This window comes from Mirounga angustirostris, unplaced genomic scaffold (genome assembly GCF_029215605.1).
Source record: "Mirounga angustirostris isolate CCGP_5_RB_7025 unplaced genomic scaffold, mMirAng1.0.hap1 SCAF_5, whole genome shotgun sequence".
Lineage (NCBI taxonomy): Eukaryota > Metazoa > Chordata > Mammalia > Carnivora > Phocidae > Mirounga > Mirounga angustirostris.
Window position 1 is genome coordinate 69736956 of NW_026991713.1, and position 24585 is coordinate 69761540.

Below are 24585 nucleotides of genomic sequence, written 5' to 3' on the forward strand. Positions count from 1 at the left end.
AAAGAATGAAGTTGGACCCTTACCTAACACCATATATAAATATTAACTCACAAGGGATCAAGCACCTAAATGTAGGACCTAAAATAATAAAACTCTTAGAAGAAAACACAGGACAAAAGCTTCATGACTTTAGATTTCCCGATGATTTCTTCTACATGACACCAAAGGCAGAGGTAACAAAAGAAAAAACAAAATTTGGGCTTAACGAAAAATTTAAAATTTTGCTTATCAAATAGCACTATCAACAGAGTAGAAAGGTAACCCACAAAATGGGAGAAATATCTGCAAATCACATATCTGATAAGAGGTTAATATATAGAATATATAGAAAAACTTCTAAAACTCAACAACGAGGAAACAATTAAAAATAAAGAATGGACTTAAACATTTCTTCTAAGAAGATATACGAATGGCCATTAAGCACAAGAAAAAACAACATCGCTAGTCATTAGGGAAATGCAAATCAAAATTACAATGAGATACCACCTCATACCCATTAGGGCGGCTACTAGCAAAAACCCAGGAAATAACAAGTGATGGTGAGGATGTGGGAGAAATTGAAACTCTTGTGCACTGCTGGTGGGAATATAAAATGGTACAGCCACTGTGGAAGACAGTATGGAAGTTCCTCAAAAAATTAAAAATAGAATTACCATATGGTCCAGGAATTCCACTTCTGAATACATACTCAAAAGAATCGAAAGCAGGGTCTTGAAGATATTTGGATACCCATGTTCATAGCAGCATTATTCACAATAGCTAAACGCAGAAGCAATCCAAGGGTCTACTGACAGATGAATGGATAAGCAAAATGTGGTACTCAGCTTTAGTAAGGAAGGAATTCTGTAATATGCTACAACATGGATGACCCTTGAGGACATTATACTAAATGAAGGAGCCAATCACAAAAGATAAATACTGTACAATTCCGCTTACATGAGATACTTAGAATAGTCAAAATCTTAATGACAGAAAACATAATGGTGGTTACCAGGGGCTGGGAAGATCTACTGATAAATTGCTTTGGGGAGTTATCATTTAATGGGTATAGTTTCAGTTTTACAAAGTGAAGAGAGTTATGAGGATGAATGGTGGGGGATGGCTGTATAATAATGCTAATGTATTTAATACCACTGAACTATACACTTAAAAATGGTTAAGATGGTAAATTTTATGTTAAAGATATTTAAGATAGAAACCCCGGTATCAATATCAGGTTTCTAACACCAGGCAAACAACAATTAGTTTTGAATGACGTTAAGGAAGTTGGATAACTTATACTACCAGTTCTGACTAAATCCCAAGATCAAAATCTGCCACTAGATTCCATTTGAGTTAGGTTAATTCAAAAAAAAAAAAAAAAGAAAGAAAGAACTGTTAAAGTTTAAAGCACGTTAAAAATAGGAATTTCAGGTTTCATCAGGTTTCATCATAATTCCAGGGCGACACACAAAAATATAAATTGATGAGGACAGAAAGCACATCAGAGCAGATAATGCGTTTTTGGAAAACAAATAGCAAGAAGAGAAAAATAACTTGAGCTGATACTAAAAGGGCTTATTAACAATTAAATTAGGTTAAGCTAATTAGATACATACCATTCAAGGTACTGTAGCGGGAAAACAAGACAAGTGCTTCAGATGCATTCAGTGTACATATAACTAGACAAGTAAAAACAATATTTTAATAAAGGCAATGATAAATTCATCAGTGACAAAGCAGCATAAAATTTTAAAATAGAAAGGGGAAGAAAGCAGAATCAAGAAAGATCTTGAGTTTTACCTCAAACACTAGATTCCACTGAATGAATATGAATTAGAAAGAAGGCCACAAAAGATGGGTATTCTACACTGGAGAAGAGTAAGCAGAGATACTGAAGTAGAAAATGACACTTCACATGCGGAAACAACATAAATCATACATTCACACTTAAGAAAAATGTCAAAATTTTCTTCTATAGGAAGAAGCAAGCTGTTCTACTGGGACAGGTACTGCCTCCAAGTAATCTGCTTTTCACTCTGATAGCCAAAAGCTACATGGCCATTTGTTTGAGGATGGTAAATTACGTCTCTACAAAATTTGACTACAAGCTCCCAGACAGCTAGGATGGTGTCTCTAATGCAGTATTTGACACAAGAAGATGCAGAATGAGTATTCAGTGAATTTAAATAAATTATGAGAAAGCCAGAATGGTACTATTTTCTGAAAATATGTAACTTAAAATATTACTCCTAAAATATGCACTGTGAAAAATTTCATAGTCAAGTCTGCTAAATTATGCAAATTTTATTATTTATCTTCCTTCAGAGACCACTGATGAGCATATTAACATATTAAAATCTCTGAAAAGTGCTGCAATATCAAAATAACCTACCTCTTTTAAATCTAGCATTTCCCAAACATACTGGCTAATAGAATTTTTTTTTCCCCTCAGATTAAGACTCTCTAGAATTAGTATTCCATCAAATACTTTGAGAAATTCTCTATTAGAGCCCAAATATAAAACTGAACAGTAGACTGAATTACAACATTCCTGGATATTTAAGTATGTCACTGAATGTATCTTCAATTTCACCGAACTTTCTGTAAATGACATGGTCTCCCAATTGAATTGCTTAAAATTATATTCACAGCAGCAAGAGAAGTTAAACAGGAAAACTAAATATTTAATCTCTCTCTAGTCATAAAAATGAATCTACACAATGTTTCTGAAGTACATGGACCATTACTTAAGTAACTAACATAAAGGGCTACATACATGGCTGGCTCAGTTGGTAGAGCATGCAGCTCTTATCTCAGGGTTTCTAAATTCGAGCCCCATGTTGGGTGTAGAGATTACTTTAAAAAAATCTTAAAAAAAAAAAACTAAAATAAAATAAAAATACTGCCACAAGTACATTTAAACACACACACACAGTATTATGTCAGTCTCTTTCCTAGCATCAAAGTCCTTTTCTCCTCCCAGCTTATTCTGTTAAATCAGATATGAGTTTACAGAATCAAAGTCAAAATTCTATTTCTCAAAAAGCATAGATCACTAAAATGAGTAACTATTTAACAATTGCCTGAGAACAAATATTACTATCTGAGCAAAATGTTAATAAACTGCGGTGGGATTAGGTTTTTAAATAAAAGAACAAGAGTGTCATAAAAATTTCCCCAATGCTTTACTTCCAGTATAAGAAAGTATCAATCTAACTTGAAAAACGTTTTAGACAGTGCTATGAAATTGATGTTGTTGCTCAACATTAATGATGTATACCATGTAACAAACATATCAAAGAGATCTCAATCCTACCCTCACTCATCTTGCCTCTGGTTCAACAAAAGATCGTGCCTGACCTATCACCCCATTTACAGGTTGTTAGTGCTATTTAATTCAAAATCTAGCAAATCCTATGCATTTTTAAGAGAAAAAAATAAGGAGGTTAAAAAGAAAGTCTTTCTAGACCCAATGTCACTGACTATTAAGACTCAAGATCCACTCAAGCAGTAAGTAAAATATTTAAAATCTGGGGAAGGTTGATAGTGAGGACTGTTTTTTTTTTTAATTAAGAGGTATAAAAAGTGATGGGGGAAAGATGAATATATCTTAATAAAGCCTTGCTAACTGAAGAGTATTAAGCAAACAAGAAAGTGGTATTTTTGGAAGTTTTTAAGTACTCTGAGAAAAATGATCAGTTCTCCAAAATAGCAATTTTGAAGTATATAAACCTATTATTAATATAAAAACCACTATGCTAATTATTAAGAAAATAAACAAAATGGCCCTATAAATTACTTTATTGTTCATGCTTTTAAATAGTGATGGAAAGGTGCCAAAAAGGGACAGTTAGATGATGTTGATATATTCATTCAAGAATATGTATAAATACCTACTATTATAGGTACAATAACAAGGAAACCTTGACCTATTTAAGAACAATTGATATCTAAATGACAGATAAGCATTTTAAAAAAGAGGGGCTTTATTTGTATACGTACTGATAGAAAGTACAAGCCACTATAAACCCTATGAGCAGTGTACATTAGTTATTTTGGAAAAGATTTTTGTAGGTAAAGATTTATGTAGGTATATACATTTTAGATCAAATTCTAATGCTTGATCCATTTTATCAAAGGGCCTTCTATAAAAGGTATCTTAAAATGTATTGAAAAGCCAGAAATCTTCAAATCTATATAATCTCTCATGGTACAGAGATTTTTATATTCTCTGCGTATCATACCAAAATAATTCCTTTAGCACCAATTCCTGAGTCTAAAGCTTAATTTTGCCAATGAAACATCTATATTTCCCTGTTAGAGATGTTATGGGTTATATAGAAAAGTTTGAGTTCATTTTCAAATGTTTTAATGCAAAAATTCATAAACAGTATTTTATGGACCCAAAAATGCTCTCATCTTTTGGTACTCAAGACTCATCAAAGATCACAGGTAACTCAAACAATGTGTCACTTCATTTCCTGGTATATTTATGAGATAATTTCCATAGAATATAACATGTGATATAAATATAGCCCAAGATCCAAGGTCTAAGTAGATTCTTATTCTGAATTGACTGGTTTATGACCAGTGGCTTACCATGATTTCTAGAGATACTTTTAACAGCAAAGCCCATATAAGGATAAACAATGCATTTTCCTTATCTTCCCTATTTATTCTCTCACTTCTATACTACTGGAGAAATTCAGGTATAGTTCAATTATTGAACTCAGAATCATCCATATTCATACTATTACTCTGTGTGGTAAATGTTTATAATCCATGAGGCTATTTTCCCCATATATATTTTAAAGTACTAGAACAAATCAAACACTTCCCACCCATAATTTAAGATCCAGACAAAACTCTTCATGTGAAACATCAAGGGGAAACTATGCCTTACCTCATACTCAATTTCAGGTAAGTTACTCTCATCTGCCTTCTCTAGCTTCTCAGCAGCCCACTTGCTTGCAGCCTCAGCAAGTTCCTTTTCAGTTAGCCTACTGGGTTTGTCTAACACCTAACAAAAACAAAAGAACAGTTCTATTACAATTCTCAAAAGCATTTAAACTTCCAATAAATGAAGAAGTATATCCCAGGGGTGCTTGGGTGGCTCAGCTGGTTAAGCGTCTGCCTTTGGCTCAGGTCATTATCCCAAGGTCCTGGGGTGGAGCCCCACATAGGGCTTCCTGATCCTCAGGGAGCCTGCTTCTCCCTCTCCCTCTGCTTGCCACTCCCCCTGCTTGTGCACTCTATCAAATAAATAAATAAAATCTTTAATAATAATAAAAAATACATCCCACTTACATTAAAATCATGTAAGCCTCCAATTGTATATAGATAACATGTACATTCTTTATTTACTTTTTCAAAAATATTCAACACAGAATTTAAGTAGCAATTCCATTTGGCCATTAGGATCTGACTCCTAATTTTGTTTATATAAAACTTCAAAAATTCATCTTAAGGAACAAAAGACACTGACAATTAACTAATACACTAACAGTATTTAAAATAAACAGGACATCATACTGATTTCAATGTTGTATCTTGAATTATATTCAATGAAATAAGTAACGCCAAAATATCATCAAGGTAAATTTCTAACTAATACAATAGAAAAGTCATATGCTATTTTCATAACTTGTAATAATTTATATAAATCCTACTCTTTACACAATATTTTATACACTTAAATTTCATTTTGATACTTCTACTGCTTCCCTTCTTCAACCATATCCAATACAAAACAATGTATGGAATTTCAAGTTACAGACAGACCTGGGCTTGAATGCCAGGTTCATCACTTGGTAGATAGATGATTTTATATGTATAATTAATGACACTGTAAAGCCTTGGTTGCCTCATTTACAAAACAGGTGTTAATAATATTGTTTTATAAAGTAGTTTTGAGAATCAAGAGAAGTAACAGACCTGAAAGTAGCACAGTGCTTGATACTTCAGTTTTTCTTTCTTTTCCATATTCACTGATATAAATCAGTTATAGTAAAATATTTGAAGAAGATCAATCAGTTCATGAGGTCAATATAAAAATGAAGAAAATAAAATTTTTTTCTGGATCACACGATTCCCACAATACTGTTTACAGACCTACGTTACAGAATAAGGTATAAAAGTTCTAAGCCAAGGGGCACCTGGGTGACTCAGTCAGTTAAGCATCTGACTCTTAATTTCGGTTAAGGTCATGATCTCAGGGTTGGGAGATGGCATCCCCACAGAGCATGGGCATGGAGCCTGCTTAAGACTCTCTCCCCCTTCCCCTCTCTTAAAACAAAAAACAAAAAACAAAACTAAGCCAAAAATTAGAAAACTTGGTTCCTTGGGCCCTTATAGTAGCTCTGATTCCATTCTATTTTATTAGCATACATTTTCATCAACTAGGTCTTTCACCTCTAATTTTGTCTCCACATCTTCTCTAAAGTCACATCATTAAATCCAAACATACTTCCTCTGGATGACAGTGGCATTAAAAATCTCCACATTAGGGGCACTTGGGTGGCACAGTCGGTTGAGCATCTGACTCTTGGTTTCAGCTGGGGTCGTGATCTCAGGGTTGTGAGATCAAGCCCCCTGTCAGGCTCCATGCTCAGCACAGAGTCTGTCTGAGATTCTCTCTTCCTCTTCCTCTGCCCCTCTGGCTTATTCTCTCTCTTTCTCAAAAATAAATAAATCTTTAAAAGTCTCCACATTAGAGTATACTACCATTTATAAAGTGCTTCTATATGCACACCTAAAAAAGTATTTTAATTAAATGAAATTCCATGAAGGTGGTTAGAGCAGACTTTATTACCCCAACTTATAAACCAAAAAACTGAATGGCCGAAAGCTAGTGATTTGCCCAGTCACTAGTAAATGTAAGCTGGAACTTATGACAAAGGCCCCTGACCTCCTCTCACAGCTTAGTCAATTCACCAAACTACTGGCTGGACATCCATCATAGTTACTGAAAGATAGTAACAGTGTATGTATATAGAGTGTTTCCACAGCCACTGAAGCCTAAATGTGTCACTCCAAAGCCCTAGCCACACATAATGTTAAAAAGGTAGAAGTAATACCTCTATTATTACTTAGCAGTAAGATTAAAAAGTTAAAAAAACAAACAAACAAAAAAACCCAGGGATGCCTAGATGGCTCAGTCTACGAAGCATTTGCCTTCGGCTCAAGTCATGATCACTGGGTCTTGGGATCAAGCCTCACATTGGGCTCCCTCCTCAGCTGGGAGCCTACTTCTCTCCCTCTCCCTCTGCCCCTCCACCCTGCTCGTGCGTGCTCTCTCTCTCTCTCAAATAAATAAAATCTTCGGGGAAAAAAAAGTTAAAAAAGACAAACTAAGTTAGAATAAACAACCATATACATATGAATACCTCAAAGAAAAAAATTTATGCCCATTTTTTGGTATCTGTTTTGAAGAGAAAATTATAGAGTAAAAATAAAACAAACATTCTTAAGTTCTCTCCAGTAAAGATGGAAGCAAAATCTTCTACAGCTGAATCCTTCCAACCATCTTTCATTAAATCTATACACCTGAAAAACTCTCATTTGAAATTAACTTCTAACAGTAAGAAAAAAATCTGAAAAATGATTCCTACATGAGGGCAGCCAGAATGTCTTAAAAGAAAAAGCCCTCCACCAAATCAGGAAATCTAGATAAAAGTGTCCCACAGCTACCATGTAACCCTGGGCAAGGAACAGAGGCTGTACTTTCCCAATATTTAAAATGATCATAGATCTAAAACTCTGAAAGTCTGATTCCATTTTAAGACAAAAATACCAATATCTACTTTAACTGTCAAAAATAGTTAAAGTCCACTATGGTTGCTTCTCACTAAATACATTTTAACATGTACCACAAAGTCCTACGTTGTAACCTACATTTACATTACAGTTCAGAAGAGATGAGTATTTCATATATCCTAATTTAAACATTCATAGTGAGTTGGATGGGCAACTACTATTTCTTTTCTTTCATTTCTACCTGACAATAAAAACAAGCCAGTCTTTCAGGTGGATAAAGCACCCTTGACATGTAAGGCAGAACCAAAGTTCTAATCAAGCTTTCCTATTCAAAACCAGCATTCTAGAACCCTCAGTCTTCTGTGAAAGCTCTAAGAACACAAGTTGTCACAAAGACATCTTTCTCTTTTTTTTCCCTTTGAGGCAGTCAAGTATCTGCTCCCTGAATACCAGCACAGACAGCCAGGGGACATCTACTCTTGCTGAAAAGCCAAGTATACCAAAGACAGAAAAACAGAAAAAGGAAGAGAATACAATAACAACAGTTATGGAAAGACAGCGTAAGGTTGGGGAAGAGAACCTCTAACTGCTGAGAGTAGATGGAAACAGCAAATTGAGGATTAGAATCATGGATCATCTGTTCAACATGTTTTGGGGTGCTGGAAGGTAGGAATAAGAATGATATAGTGAGGAGTAGCTATGTTCTTCAGAAAATTATTTAACTTCTGAGACTTTTCTATAAAATGGAGATATATATCTACTTTTTAAAATTACAAATTAGAACCATAGCATTAGCTAACACCTGTATCACACATAATTACCATTTCTTTTTTGTGGTAAGAACATTTAAGATCTCTTAGCAAATTTTAAGTATACAGTATCTTTTTTTTTAAAGATTTTATTTATTTGACAGAGAGACAGCAAGAGAGGGAACACAAGCAGGGGGAGTGGGAGAGGGAGAAGCAGGCTCCCCGCTGAGCAGGGAGCCCGATGCGGGGCTTGATCCCAGGACCCTGAGATCATGACCTGAGCCGAAGGCAGACGCTTAACGACTGAGCCACCCAGGCGCCCCAAGTACACAGTATTATTAGCTATAATCACTATGCTGTACATTAGATCCCCAGAACTTATCATCATATAGATGGAAGTTTATACTCTCTGACCAACATCTTCCCTTTTCCCTCAACCACTAGTCCTTACTGACCACTAATCTGTTTCTGTGAATTCAGCTTTTTAATTTAAGATTTTATTTATTTGAGAACGAGAGAGAGCAAGAGCAGGGGGAGAAAGAGAGGGGGAAGCAGGCTCCCCTCTGAGCAAGGAGCCAGACACGGGGCTTGATCCTGGGACTCCAAGATCATGACCTGAGTTGAAGGCAGATGCTTAACAGACTGAGCCACCCAGGTGCCCCTTTAGATTCCACATGTAAGTGAAATCATAGAGTACTTAGTCTTTCTCTGGCTTATTAGCATAATGCCCTCGAGGTCCATCCATTTTGTCACAAATGCTAGGATGTCCTTTCTCATAGTTAAATATTCCGTGTATATATACCATATCTTCTTTATTCATTTATCTGTTGAAGGACACTTAAGTTGTTTTCAGGTCTTGGTTACTGTGAATAATGATGAGATGAACAGCATCGGAGATCCTCTTTTCTTTACCTTTGGATATATATCCAGATGTGGGATTTCTGGATCACATGACAGTCCTATTTTTATTTTGTTGAGGAACCCCCACACTGTTTTCCATAGTGACTGCACTACATTTACATTCCTACCAACAGTGCACAAGGGTTCCCTTTCCTCCACACCCTCACTAACAACACTTGTTATCCCACCTTTTTGATGACAGCCATCCTAACAGGTGTTGAGATGATAACTCATTGTAGTTTTGATTTCTATTTCCCAGATAATTAGTGATGTTGAGTACCTTTTTGTATACCTGTAGGCCATTCATGTCTTCTTTGAAAAAAAAAATGTCTATTCAGCTCCACTGCTCAATTTTTATTTGGACTGTTTGATTTTTTTGCTATTGAGTTGTGTAAGTTCTTCCTATACTTCAGGTATTAACCCCTTATCAGATTTATGATTTGCAAATATTTTCTACCATTCCTTAGGTTACTCTTTTCATTTTGTTGATAGTTTTCTTTTGCTGTGCAGAAGCTTTTTACTTTGAAGTTATCCCACTTGTTTATTTTTGCTTTTGCTGCCTTTGCTTTTGGTGTTGAATCCAAAAAAACTCACTGCCAAGACTGATGTCAGAGAACTGACCACCTATGTTTTCTTCTAGGTCTTCTAAGGTTTTAGGTCTTACTTTCAAATCTTTAATCCACTTGAAGTTGATTTTCATATATGGTGTAAAATAGAGGTCCAGTTTCATTACATTGTACGTCGCTACCCAGTTTTCCCAACACTACTTATTGAAGACTGTCCTTTCCCCCACTGTATATTCTTGGCTCCTGCATTGTAAATTAATTGACCATATATGCATGGGTTTATTTCTGAGGTCTCTACTCTGTTCCATTGATCTATGTGTCTGTTTTTATGCCAATGCCATACTGTTTTGATAACTACAGCTTGTTTTAAATCAGGAAGTGTGATGCCTCCAGCTTTGTTCTTCTTAAGATTGCTTTGGCCATTTGGGATCTTCTGTGGTTCCATACAAATTTTAGGATTATTCTAGTTCTGTGAAAAATACCACTGGTTTCTTTTTTATAAAAATTGCACTGAATCTGTAGATTGCTTTGGATAGTATGGACACTTCAACAATATTAACTGCAGCAATCCATGAACATGGATTATCTTTCCATTTGTGTCTTCTTCAACTTCTTTCATCAATGTTTTATAATTTTCAGTGTAAAGGTGTTTCACCTCCTTGGTTAAATTTATTCTTAAGTATTTTCTTTTTGATGCTGTAGTAAATGGAACTGTTCTCTTAACTCACTTTTTGACAGTTTATAATTGCTGTATAGAAACATGACTTCTGCATATTGATTTTGTATCCCGCAACTTTACTGAATTTATCTATTCTAACAGCTTCTCGGTGATCACTTTAGGGTTTTCAATAATAAAAAAAAAAAAGTCTTACTTATCCCTTTCAATTTGGATGCTTTTTATTTCTTTTCCTTGCCTAATCCTTCTGGTGAGGACTTCTCGTTCTATGTTGGTTTAGAAGGGACAAGAGTAGACCAGTTGTCTTGTTCCTGATCTTAGAGGTAAAGCTTTCAGCTTTTCACCACTAAGTATGATGTTAGCTCTGGGCTTGTCATATCAGACCTTTATTATGTTGAGGTATATTCCCTCTACACCCAGTAGTTCACAGTTTTTATCATGAATGGATTTGGAATTTTGTCAAATGGCTTTTTTTGCATCTACTGAGATGATCATATATTTTTAATTTTTTTTTAAAGATTTTATTTATTTATTTGACAGAGAGAGATACAGCAAGAGAGGGAACACAAGCAGGGGGAGTGGGAGAGGGAGAAGCAGGCTTCCTGCTGAGCAGGGAGCCCGATGTTGGGCTCGATCCCAGGACCTCGGGATCATGACCTAAGCCAAAGGCAGACGCTTAAGGACTGAGCCACCCAGGTACCTCTATTTTTAGTATTAATGTCCATGTCATTCTGTTAATGCAATATATCACATTGATTGATTTGTGGGTACTTGCATCGCTGGAATGAATCCCATGTGATCATGGTACATGATCCTTTGAATGTGCTGTGCAATTTCGTTTAGTAATATTTTACTGAAGACTCCCACATCTATGTTCATCAGAGATACTGGCCTATAATTTTCATTCCTTGTAGTGACCTTGTCTGGATGTAGTATCAAGGTAATGCTGACCTCAAAATGTGCCTGAAGTATCCCCTCCTCTTCGGTTTTTTGGAAGAGTTACTGAAGAATTAGTACTCCTTAAATATTTGAAGGAATTTACCAGTGAAATAATTTGAGAAAATTATTTAACTTCTGAACATTTTCTATAAAATGGAGATATATACCTACTTATACCATAGCATGTCTGTATGAAAAAGAGAGAAAAACACTCAATATAGTAATTAGAATCAGGTAGTTATACAATAAATGTTAGGTCTCTGACTATACACATACCTCCCAAAATAAAAGCACAGTCTATCAAATATTCCCCATGTGAATATTCATTCCTACCTTGTTATGGTCAAAATTAGCAATGACTGCAATTAAGTACAAATTTTAGCATAACCTGTGGAAAAATAGTATGAGAAAACTGCTCATTTTTCTGGTAGATACTTTCAAGTTGTGGTTACTTAAGATTCAAGTTTTGGGGTTTTTTGTTATTTTATTTTCCTATATATCTACAGAGGACCCTTGAGCAACACAGATTTGAACAGTATGGGTCCACGTATGCGTGGATTTCTTACAGTTCAGTACTATAAATGTATTTCTCTTATGACTTTTTTTTTTAAGATTTTATTTATCTGAGGGGTGCCTGGGTGGCTCAGTCATTAAGCACCTGCCTTCGGCTCAGGTCATGGTCCCATGGTCCTGGGATTGAGCTCCACATTGGGCTCCCTGCTCAGCAGGAAGCTTGCTTCTCCCTCTCCCTCTCCCACTTCCCCTTGCTTTGTGTTCCCTCTCTCGTGGTGTCTCTCTCTGTCAAATAAATAAAATCTTTAAAAAATATATTTATTTATTTATTTGAGAGAGAGAGAAAGAGAGAGAGCACAAACAGGGGAAGTGGGAGAGGGAGAAGCAGGCTCCCCACCGAGCAGGGAGCCAGAAGTGGGGTTCAATCCCAGGACCCTGGGATCATGACCTGAGCCGAAGGCAGATGCTTAACCGACTGAGCCACCCAGATGCCCTCTCTTATGATTTTTATAACATTCTCTTTTTCCTAGCTTACTTTAAGAATATAGCATATAATATATATATAGCATACAAAATATGTGTTAATTAAGTATATTATCAGTCAGGTTTCCAGCTGAGAGTAGGCTATAGAATTTAAGTTAGGGGGAGTCAAAATTTATATATGAATTTTTGACTGCATGGGAGGTCAGTACTCCCAACCCCTATGTTGTTCAAGGGTCAACTGTACTCAACTGTACTTTTTTTCTTTTTACTATTTTTACTTATTATTTATTTAAATTCAATTAACATATAATGTACTATTAGTTTCAGATGTAGACTTCAGTGATTCATTTATATAATACCCAGTGTTCATTACATCACGTGCCCTCCTTAATGTCCATCACCATTACCCCATTCTCCCACCCACCCCTCCAATCCAGAAATCCTCTGTTTGTTTCCTATGATTAAGAGTCTCTTATGGTTTGTCCCCCGTCTGATTTCGTGTTTTTTCCTCTCTTCCCCTATGAACTTCTGCCTTGTTTCTTAAATTCCACGTATCAGTGAGATATAATGGTCATTCTCTGATTGACTTATTTCGCTTAGCATAATACCCTCTAGTTCCATCCACGACGTTGCAAATGGCAAGATTTCAACTTTTTGATGGCTGAGTAGTATTTCATTGTGTGTGTGTGTGTGTATACACATATGTGTATATATATATATGAATGACATCTTCTTTATCCATTCATCTGTCAACAGACATCTGGGGCTCTTTCTATAGTTTGGCTATTGTGGACATTGCTGCTATAAACACCAGGGTGCAGGTGCCCCTTTGGATCAATACATTTGTATCTTCTGGGTAAATTCCTAGTAGTGCAATTGCTGGATCACAGGGTAGCTCTATTATCAACTTTCTGAGGAACCTCCATACTGTTTTCCAGAGTGGCTGCACCAGCTTGCATTCCCACCAACAGTGTAAGAGGGTTCCCCTTTCTCCACATCCTCACCAACATCTGTCGTTTCCTGACTTGTTAATTTTAGGCATCCTGACCTAAAATGAGGTGGTATCTCATTGTGGTTTTGATTTGTATTTCCTTGATGCCATGCGATATTGAGTAATTTTTCATGTGTCTGTTGGCCATTTGGATGTCTTCTCTGGAGAAATGTCTGTTCATGTCTTCTGCCCATCTCTTGATTGGATTATTTGTTCTTTGGGTGTTGAGTTTGGTAAGTTCTTTATAGAATTTGGATACTAGCCCTTTAACTGATAAGACATTGGCAAATACCTTCTTGCATTCTGTCGGCTGTCTTTCGGTTTTGTCAACTGTTTCCTTTGTTTGCTGTGCAAAAGCTTTTTATCTTGATGAAGTCCCAATAGTTCATTTTTGCCTTTCTTCCCTTGCCTTTGGAGACATATCTAGCAAGAAGTTGCTGGAGCCGAGGTCACAGAGATTGCTGCCTGTGTTTTCTAGGATTTGGATGGATTCTTGTCTCATATTTAGGTCTTTCGCCCATTTTGAGTCTATTTTTGTGTATGGTATAAGAAAATAGTCCGGTTTCATTCTTCATGCATGTGGCTGTCCAATTTTCCCAACACCATTTGTTGAAGAGACTGTCTTTTTCCCACTGGATATTCTTCCCTGCTTTGTCAAAGATTAGTTGACCATAGAGTTGAAGGTCCATTTCTAGGCTCTCTATTCCATTGATCTATGTGTCTGTTTTGTGCCAGTACCATACTGTTTTGGTGATTACAGCTTTGTAATAGAGCTTAATGTCTGGAATTGTGATGCCACTAGCTTTGGTTTTCTGTTTCACCATTCCTTTGGATATTCGGGGTCTTTTCTGGTTCCATACAAATTTTATGATTATTTGTTCCATTTCTGTGAAAAAAGTTGATGGTATTTTGATAGGGATTGCATTGAATGTATAAAATGCTCTAGCATAGACATTTTAAAAGTATTTGTTCTTCTAATCCATGAGCATGGAAGGTTTTTCCATTTCTTTGTGTTTTCCTCAATTTCTGTGATAAGTGTTCTATAGTTTTCTGAGTACAGATCCTTTACATCTTTGGTTAGGCTTATTCCTAGGTATCTTACGGTTTTTGGCACAATTGTAAATGGCATCGACTCCTTAATTTCTCTTTCTTCTGTCTCATTGTTAGTGTATAAAAATACAGCTGACTTCTGTACATTGATTTTACATCCTGCCACTTTGCTGATTTCCTGTATGAGTTCTAGCAATTTTTTGGTGGAGTCTTTTGGGTTTTCCACATAGAGTGTCATGTCATCTGCAAAGAGTGAGAGTTTGACTTCTTCTTTGCCAATTCAGATGCCTTTTATTTCTGTTTGTGTCTGACTGCTGAGGCTAGGACTTCTATACTATGTTGAGCAGCAGTGGTGATAGTAGACATCCCTGCCATGTTCCTGACTTTAGGGGAAAAACTCTTAGTTTTTTACAGAGAATGATATTTGCTGTGGGCTTTTCATAAATGGTTTTTATGACAGATTTATGTTCCTTCTATCCCTACATTGTGAAGAGTTTTAATCAAGTAAGGATGCTGGGGCGCCTAGGTGGCTCAGTCAGTTGAGGTCTGCCTTTGACTCAGGTCGTGGTCCTGAGGTCCTGGGATCAAGTCCCACGTCGGGCTCCCTGCTCAGTGGGGAGCCTGCTTCTCCCTTTCCCTCTGCCTCTACCTCTCCCCCTGCTTGTACTCTGTCAAATAAATTAAAATCTTAAAAAAAAAAAAAAAAAAGGATGCTGTACTCTGTCAAATGCTTTTTCTGCATCTATTCAGGGTATCATATGGTTCTTATCCTTTCTTTTATGTAGTGTATCACACTGATTGATTTGTGGATGTTGAACCATGCTTGCAGGCCAGGAAAAAATCCCACTTGGTTGTGGTGAATAAACCTTTTAATATACTGTTGGATCCTACTGGCTAGTATCTTGGTGAGAACTTTTGCATCCATGTTCATCAAGGATATTGGTCTGTAATTCTCCTTTTTGGTGGGGTCTTTGTCTGGTTTTGGGATCAAGGTAATGTCACAGAAGGAGTTTGGAAGTTTCCCTTCCATTTCTATTTTTTGAAACAGCTCCAGAAGAATAGATACTAATTCTTTTTTAAATGTTTGGTAGAATTCCCCCAGGGAAGGCATCTGGCCCTGGACTCTTGTTTGTTGGGAGATTTCTGATTACTGATTCGATTTCCTTACTGGTTACGGGTCTCTTCAGGTTTTGTTTTCTGTTTCTTCCTGTTTCAATTTTGGTAGTTTATATGTCTCCAGGAATGCATCCATTTCTTCCAGATTCCTAATTTGTTGACATATACTTGCTCATAATATGCTCTTAAAGTTGTTTTTGTTTCCTTGGTGTTGGTTGTGATCTCTCCGCCTTCATTCATGATTTATTTATTTGAGTCCTTTCTCTTTTCTTTTTGATATGTCTGGCCAGGGGCTTATCAACCTTATTAATTCTTTCAAAGAACTCGCTCCTACTTTTGCTGATCTGTTCTACTGTTCTCTTGGTTTCTATTTCATTGATTTCTGCTCTGATCTTTATTATTTCTCTTCTACTGGGTTTAGGCTTTATTTGCTGTTCTCCAGCTCCTTTAAGTGTAAGGTTAGGTTGTATATTTGAGCCCTATGTTGTTTCCTGAGAAAGGCTTGTATTGGTATGTACTTCCCTTTTAGGACCACCTTTGCTGCATCCCAAAAGTTTTGAACAGTTGTGCTTTCATTTTCATTTGTTTCCATGAATTTAATTCCTTAATTTCCTGGTTGACCCATTCATTCTTTAGTAGGATGCTCTCTAGCTTCCATGTATTTGAGTTCTTTCCAAATTTCCTCTTGTGATTGAGTTCAAGTTTCAAAGCATTGTGGTCTAAAAATATGCAGGGAATGATCCCAAGCTTTTGGTACCAGTTGAGACCTGATTTGTGACCCAGTATGTGAACTATTCTGGAGAACGTTCCACATGCACTCGAGAAGAATGTGTATTCTGCTCCTTTAGGACAGAATGCTCTGAATACATCTGTGAAGTCAAGCTGGTTCAGTGTGCCATTCAAAGCCCTTGTTTCCTTGTTGAACTTCTGCTTAGATGATCTGTCCACTGCTGTGAGTGGAGTATTGAAGTCCCCTACTATTATTGTATTATTATCAATGTGTTTCTTTAATTTTGTTACAAACTGGTTTATATAATTGGCTGCTCCCATGTTAGGGGCATAAATATTTATAATTGTTAGATCTTCTTGTTGGATAGACCCTTTAATTATGATACAGTGTCTTTCTTCATCTCGTATTATAGTCTTTGGTTTAAAATCTAATTTGTCTGATATAAGGATTGCTACCCTAGCTTTCTTTTCACGTCCATTAGCATGATAAATGGCTTTCCACTCCCTCACTTTCAATCTGGAGGTGTCTTTGGGTCTAAAATGGGTCTCTTGCAGACAGCATTATCGATGGTTCTTACTTTTTTTATCTAATCTGATACCCTGTGCCTTTTGATTGGGGCATTAACCCATTTACATTCAGAGTAACTATTTAAAGATATGAATTTAGTGCCACTGTATTACCTGTAAAGTCACTGTTCCTGTAAATTGTCTCTGTTCCTTTCTGGTCTATGTTACTTTTAAGCTCTCCACTTAAAGGATCCCCTTTAATATTTGCAGGGCTGCAGGGCTGCCCTTGCAGGGCTGGTTTAGCGATCACAAATTCTTTTAGTTTCTGTTTGTCCTGGAAGTTTTTTTATCTTTCTTTCTATTCTGAATGACAGTCTTGATGGATAAAGTAACATTGGTTGTGTATTTTTCTCTTTAGCACCCTGAATACATCATGCCAGTCCTTTCTGGCCTGCCAGGTCTCTGTGGATAGGTCTGCTGCCAGTCTAATGTTTCTACTCTTGTAGGTTATGGACCTCTTGTCCCAAGCTGCTTTCAGGATTTTCTCCTTGTCTCTGAGATTTGCAAGTTTCACCATTATATGTCAAGATGTTGACCTATTTTTATTAATTTGGGGGTGGGGTTTCTCTCTGCCTCCTGGACTTGAATGCCTGTTTCTTTCCCCATATTACGGAGGTTCTCTGCTATAATTTGCTCCAATATACCTTCTGCCCCACCCTCCTCTCTCTCTCTTTCCTCTTCTTCTGGGATCCCAATTATTCTAATATTGTTTTGCTTTATGGCATCACTTATCTCTCGAATTCTCCCCTCATGATCCTGTAGTTGTTACCTCTCTTTTTCTCAGCTTCTTTATTCTCCATCATTTGGTCTTCTATATCACTGATTCTCTCTTCTGCCTCATTTATCCTAGTAGTTAGAGCCTCCACTTTTTATTGCATCTCAATAGCTTTTTTGATTTTGACTTGATTAGATTTTAGTTCTTTTATTTCTCTAGAAAGGGATTCTCTAGTGTTCTCTATGCTCTACTCAAGCCCAGCTAGTATCTTAATAATCATTATTCTGAACTCTATGCTCTACTCAAGCCCAGCTAGTATCTTAATAATCATTATTCTGAACTCTAGTTCTAACATCTTACTTATATCCATACTGATTAGGTCCCTGGCAGTCAGTACTGCCTCTTGTTCTCTTTTTTGAATGAGTTTTTCTGTCATCATTCTTGCCAGAGAAGAATATATGAATGAGAGAACAAAATACTAAAATGGCAACAACAACCCCAGAGAAATATATACTAAACAATTCAGAAGAGACCCAAAATGGGGGGGGGGGGAAGAGAATATAATCAGACAGGTGAACAGAACAGAGCAATACACTAGATCCTGTGTGTATTTCTGTTAGAAAACTAGATCCCTCAGGGCACCTGGGTGGCTCAGTTGGTTAAGCGGCTGCCTTTGACTCAGGTCATGATCCCAGACTCCTGGAATCAAGCCCTGTGTCGAGCTCCCTGCTCAGCAGGGAGCCTGCTTCTCCCTCTCCTCTGTGCTCTCTCTCTCAAATAAATTAAACCTTAAAAAATAAATAAATAAAAGAAAACTAGATCCAAAAATTGTAAAGAAAGAAAAACTTACCTATGTATAAAAATAAAATTAAATACGATGAAAAAATAGAATGTAACTGTACAAATGAAAATTAAAAGACAAAAAACAAAAAAGAAGAAGGAACATAGACAGGTGAACAGAACAGAGCAATACACTATATCCTGGGTATATTTTAGTCTGTTTGTTAGAAGAAAGTACATCCCAAAATTGTAAAGAAAACATGTATGTGTGTGTATATATATATACACACACACACACACACACACATACACACACACGAAAATAAACACATTGAAAGAATAAAATTTCACTGTAAAGATGAAAATTTTTAAATATTTTAACAGAAAAAAAAAAGAAGAAAAAAGGAAAGAGTATGATCAGACATTTGGTCTGTTTGTTAGAATAAACTGCATCCCAAAATTGTAAAGAAAGAAAAACTTATGTATAGACAAAAATAAAATTAAAGACAATGAAAGGATAGAATGTAACTGTGAAAATGAAAATTAAAAAAGACTTCTAAAAAAGGGTTGATAAAATAGGAAATGAGTTGAAAAAGGAAAGAGAAAAAAATATATATAATTGAAAGACTAAAGAACCATGGGAAAAAAACCATGAATTCTATATACTATTTTCCCCTAGCGCTGGAGTTTTGCAGTTCTGTGTGATCAATAAACTTGGTCTTAGCCGGATATTCTTGCTGATCTTCTGGGGGTGGGGCCTGTTGCCCTGATCCTCAGGTGTCTTTGCCCAGGGTGGAACTGCACCACCCTTGACAGGGGGCCAGACTAAGTAAGTAGCTCTGGATTGCCCTATGTAGCTTTTATTCCCTGAAGGCTTTCCGTGCAGCTTTAGAGGATGAGAATGAAAATGGCAGCCTCCCAATCTCCGGCTCCAGAGCCAAAAGCTTGGAGCCCCACTCCTCAGTGAGGCCTCAAGGAAAAGCAGTCAGTCACTCCTGTCTCCCTGGATTCTGTCCACACTCCTTGCTCACCCGGCCTGTGACCTAGCATTTCTATCTCAGGCATGAGACCCCGTTTCAAGTCTCCAAAGCTTGCAGACTCCTGCAGTGCCCACCGATGCCACTCCTCCCAGGGAAGGAAGGGGGTTCTTGCCAGTTCTGCTACTCGCTGGGCCCCTGCTCGGACAGCAGTCACCTGACTGTGCCACAGTTCATGGTTTATGGCAACTCAGAGCTGAGAGCCCACTCCTGGGCTCACTGACTGCAGCGGGCTTCACCGCTCTGATGCCTGGGAGCTCTGCCACACTCAGACACTCCCAGTCTTATTATGACCCTGGCCATCCTGAAACCACACTGTCCCCGCTAGAATTCTGTCCTGCTTCACCACCTTAGTGCCTTTCAGGCAGGGACATCTCTCACTGGAGCAGACTTCTAGAAGTTTCGATTCTGTGCTCCACTGCTCTATCACTTTCTGGTGCTGGCTTATGGAGGCTCCTTCCCTCCGTGGTTTATCTCCCCATATATCACCTCGGAGTCACTTCTCCGCTCCTTCTACCTTGCAGAAAGCGGCTGCTTTTCTATTTGTAGAGTTGCAGCTATTCTTTTCTTAGATCTCTGGTTGAGCTCGCAAGTGTTTAGAATGATTTGATAGCTATCTGGCTGAATTCCTGGGACCAGACAAAACTAAGGACTCCTACTCCTCTGCCATCTTGGACTCCTCCCCCAGTCTTGGTTTTTTTAAAAGATTTATTTATTTATTTTATTTATTTTTTTTTAAAGATTTTATTTATTTATTTGAGAGAGAGAGAATGAGAGAGAGCACATGAGAGTGGGGAGGGTCAGAGGGAGAAGCAGACTCCCTGCCGAGCAGGGAGCCCAATGTGGGAGTCGATCCCGGGACTCCAGGATCATGACCTGAGCCGAAGGCAGTCGCTTAACCAACTGAGCCACCCAGGCGCCCAAAAAGATTTATTTATTTGAGAGAGAGCACACGCGCATGAGTGGGGGGGAGGGGCAGAGGGAGAGAATCTTCAAGCTGACTCCCCCCTGAGCGCAGAGCCCTACTCAGGGCTCGATCTCACAACCCATGAGATCATGACCTGAGCTAAAATCGTGAGTTGGATGCTTTACCGACTGAGCCACCCAGGCACCTCATGATTCAAGTTTTTAAATGCAGCAAATTACCCTCATTAGGTTTAACAGTAAAGAATAAAAGCATCTGTACCACACAGACCACCTCCTTTACTTTGTGATTCCTCTTTAAATTAATTTTATAGATATAACAAACCTTTGACGGAGGAACTGCTGAAGAACTTGAGGGTGAAGTGTCTCTTGATGTTTTCAAAGACTGAACAGGTCTCTCTTTACCTATACAAGAAAATATAAAATGCAATTTTCTAGCTCATTTGTTTCCAATTAGAGTGATTTTGTAATTAAATAAATGAGGGGGGTGTCATATACTTATTTTAGTACTGAAGTCTTCATTATTAAATTAAATCCTTTAATATCTAAACCTACCTCTCTCAGAGGCAAGGTACCATAAAAATTTTCAACTAACCTAGTACCAGTGGACACCATATATGGCAATCCAGGCCACATTAATGCTAGTTAGCAAACACAGAACGACTGAGAAGACCTCAAGAACAGGAAAAGACTAAAATCATAAATGCTTCCTCCTCCAAGTTCCTAAAAGCTAACTTTTAATTTATCAATAAACAATAAAAAAGTAGTTGTTATATAAATACCACAAAGAAAACTAGCTAATTAAACAATAGCTCAAAGTGAGGGGCATGTAGGAAATCTAGCAGATACTCCTGAAATATTTAGTTTAAAAAATAAAAATAAAAACTAGAAAACTGTAATTTAGAGCACTATCCTAATGCCTGGTATGAATAAGTACCCATTTGTTAAATGGTTAAAAATAAATCTGTGTGAGATAGTCACTAACCTTTATCTTTAGTCACTACAGACACTAATGTAGTGCTATATATATATACACCACCGTTTTTATAGAAACTTAAGCCAGAAAATAGATTTAAACATTAGTCAGTTCAACATAGAATATTGTTTTAGTTAAATATAATCATAACAATAACTGTGAGCTATTACTGACAGAAAAATATTTCATTAAATTATCTGTATGTGTCAAATATAAATTCTCTGCTCTTAATTGCTAAAAAACAAAAACAAAAACAAAAATCAAAAAAACAAAAACCTGACAAAATTAAATTACAGAGAAAAGGAGAAGGTGGCACCAAGTTTGGATTGACACAGAAGGTGGTCAAGACTAGCCAGTCAGTTACGGCCAAGAAAGCAGTCAAGGGCAAAAGCAGACACAAATGACCTTGAAACTGAAGCAAAACCAGCTTCAGTCAAAAAGCCTCTTAAGCTCTTCCTGCTATGGTCAAGACTGCCAAGTAGGAGCCTAGAGCCTCAAGGTCCCTGACCACGTAGGGCAGTAGTGAATATCAGCTCTATCCAATGTCCTGCAGCCCTGGAAAGCCTTTCTGGAGACGCTCCCCTCACCACCTCCCGAGGGACAGCGGGTATTAAGTAATGTGTGAAGATATTTTCCATTGTCACAAGTGGGAGAGTGCCCTTGGCACACAGTAAGTCGAGGCTAGGGATGCTGCTAAAACACCCTACAAATGCACAGGACAGCCTCCCACAACAAAGAATTATCTAACCTCAATTGTCAACAGTACCAGGGATAAGAACTCCTGCTCTAGGCACAGTATTCTACCTCGGAAACTCCAACAGTCTCATAAAAAATCATAACCCTAGGAATCTTTTAACTTGTGGCATTAAGAGCCTTTCACACTAAGTGGTTTAAAAGTTCTTGTAGACCTTAAAAATCAAAAGATACCAACCAACACTACATCCCAAAATGACTAAGAACATGATTTCATCATTCCCACTTTATTTCTATTACATATGGCAAATTCTTCATCATACTGTGACAGTGTCAGTCTATTCCACTGCACCAGAAGCTCCTAGAGGTGCAAGTATCATAGCTTATTTCTGAATACCCAGGGCCTACCCTGCTCAAGTCCTTTAAGAAAAGAATAAATACTCAAAAATTAGGTGAAAAGATAAATTATTTTTCTACCTTTAGGATACAGTGACCTCCCCATTCTATTCAGATAAGCAATTCCTTGAAAGAAGGTGAGGAGCTCAACCAATCAGCACATCAAACTATGCTAATTAAAGGCATAATTATAGGCTCAATTCTGACACATAGCAGCTAGACACAGAACAAGCAGCTGTTAATCTCTTACTTAGCAAAATCTTACAAACACATCAGCACTACAGGTATTGTCAAGTATAATAGGATCTTTCCTGTAGTCTTAGGATCTTTCCTGATTTTAGCTGCATTAGGGCTAATTTAAGCAGATTTCTCAGTGTGCAGAAGCAAAAGAATCCTGAAGGATAGAGCAGGTGGTATATCATATATCCACATATATTCATATATACCTGTTGCATGAAGGGCAGGGACAGGCAAGAAGCAAAGGATAAAGAAAAAGGATGCTACAGATGGCAGCGGAAAGACCACAGAAAAGGTGAAAAGAAATACCCTGATCTTACTGTTGTCCGGTCCTGTCAATGATTTGTTTATTCTACAAATCTCAATCTCCTTTGAGGTGGCTATTCCTGACCAGACAAGCAATTCACAATCCTACTATCTGTATCTACTACCATTAAACTCTAGTTCCAACTAAAGACTAATTGGGCAGTTATACACTTTTCCCATTTCTGTAACCTCTATCAATTCAAGTCCCCCACCCCTTCACAATCCCAAATCAAAATCTAACTCAAAACTCACCTCTTTCTGGATTTCCTTCATTCTGCCGTTTGTAGGAGGCACCAGCACGGATGGACTCTAGGGAAAGGTGGGCAAGGAGGAATTAACACCAGCACCTCTGTGCCCAGGAATGACAAGAGAAGAACCCAGAAGTAGGAGTGATGAAAACAGGAACTTCTGAGCATTTGCTGGTGACCCTAAATTCTTTCCTACCCTGCCTTCAAATTGGGATGCCTGAGCAACCAACACTAAAGAGTAGTAACAGAATAGGAGAAAATTTCTGTTTTTTAAGATTAGAAGCTAACTGGGTCCAACAACAATGAAGTGTTAAGATTAGGCTAACCATAGATAACACGAGCAGAAAGGAAATGAGAAAAGGATTATATAATAAGACACCAAAAATTGAAAATAAGGATCAGGTCTTACTCATCACTTTAAGCACCTATTCCAATCTTCATGAGGTTGGCAAAGGACTGGTTCAAGAATCACTCACACACACACACACACACAACACACACAATCAAGAGAGAAAGATGAATCACCACTAGAAATCAAAAAGAATACTGGTAAAGTTTTCATAGTGTATCATATCCGTTCCCTAGGCTTATAGTAGCTATCTGCAAGGAGTCATTCTGACTTGCTCTCAAAAGTAGCCCATTAATAAATCCTGCTACTTCTTTTTATACAAACTCTCTCATATAAGGATTTTCTTTATAAACAAATCCACAACTACTGTCTTGCTAGAATCCCTAATTATCCCATATTTACAATCTTGTGAATATTTTGTTAGCTTCCTTACCTGCAAACTCAGTGATACAGGTGTACTTAACTTTTTAAGTAGGTTAAATATAATAATAGGTATCTTTCCAATAGGATGAAAACTCCTTAACACTTCAAATTTTTCTATTATAGATCCCAAATTGCCAATTCTACTCCCCCCCCCCCCGAGAACTGTTTTGGCACTGTTAGCACCCACCCTGCATTAAAAAAAATATTTCAAGAAAAAATATATTTCAAGAAATATGCAAATATTATCATCCTACTTCCGCAAGAATGTTGTTAAAGATGCAATATCCTTCTCCCCTGCATAACTGATCTCTCTGTTATCAGGAAAATTTTTGTTCCTCCTGAGCAGCCAATCTGTTTTTATCTATTACTGAATACTTCATCTCTTTGTTTTAGCCAAATCCTTATTGATCTCAGCAACTGTTCAGAGCATTCACACTGGCATTTATTCTTTTATTTTCGCGTTTATTTCTTTCACAAAAAATTCT

At 37.2% G+C, this 24585-nt stretch overlaps 1 protein-coding gene across 15 annotated transcripts in view; it reads right to left on the reverse strand.

The window, feature by feature from the left end:
• The window catches only part of PPHLN1 (periphilin 1), a 163813-nt gene that overhangs the window by 79188 nt on the left and 60040 nt on the right, over window positions 1–24585 (reverse strand). For 11 of the 15 annotated variants that reach the window (XR_010411551.1, XR_010411552.1, XR_010411553.1 and 8 more), the window contains 3 exons: window positions 23333–23389; window positions 20798–20877; window positions 4886–5002 (listed from right to left, as the gene is read on the reverse strand). Coding sequence is in view for 12 of the 15 variants with exons in the window: in XM_054507098.2 (XP_054363073.1) it covers window positions 4886–5002; window positions 20798–20877; window positions 23333–23389 (254 nt within the window). In the remaining 3 variants the exon portion in view is untranslated. The remainder of the gene's footprint in view (window positions 1–4885; window positions 5003–20797; window positions 20878–23332; window positions 23390–24585) is intronic. The other 4 variants (XM_064591374.1, XM_064591382.1, XM_064591376.1 and 1 more) reach the window with 3 other exon arrangements.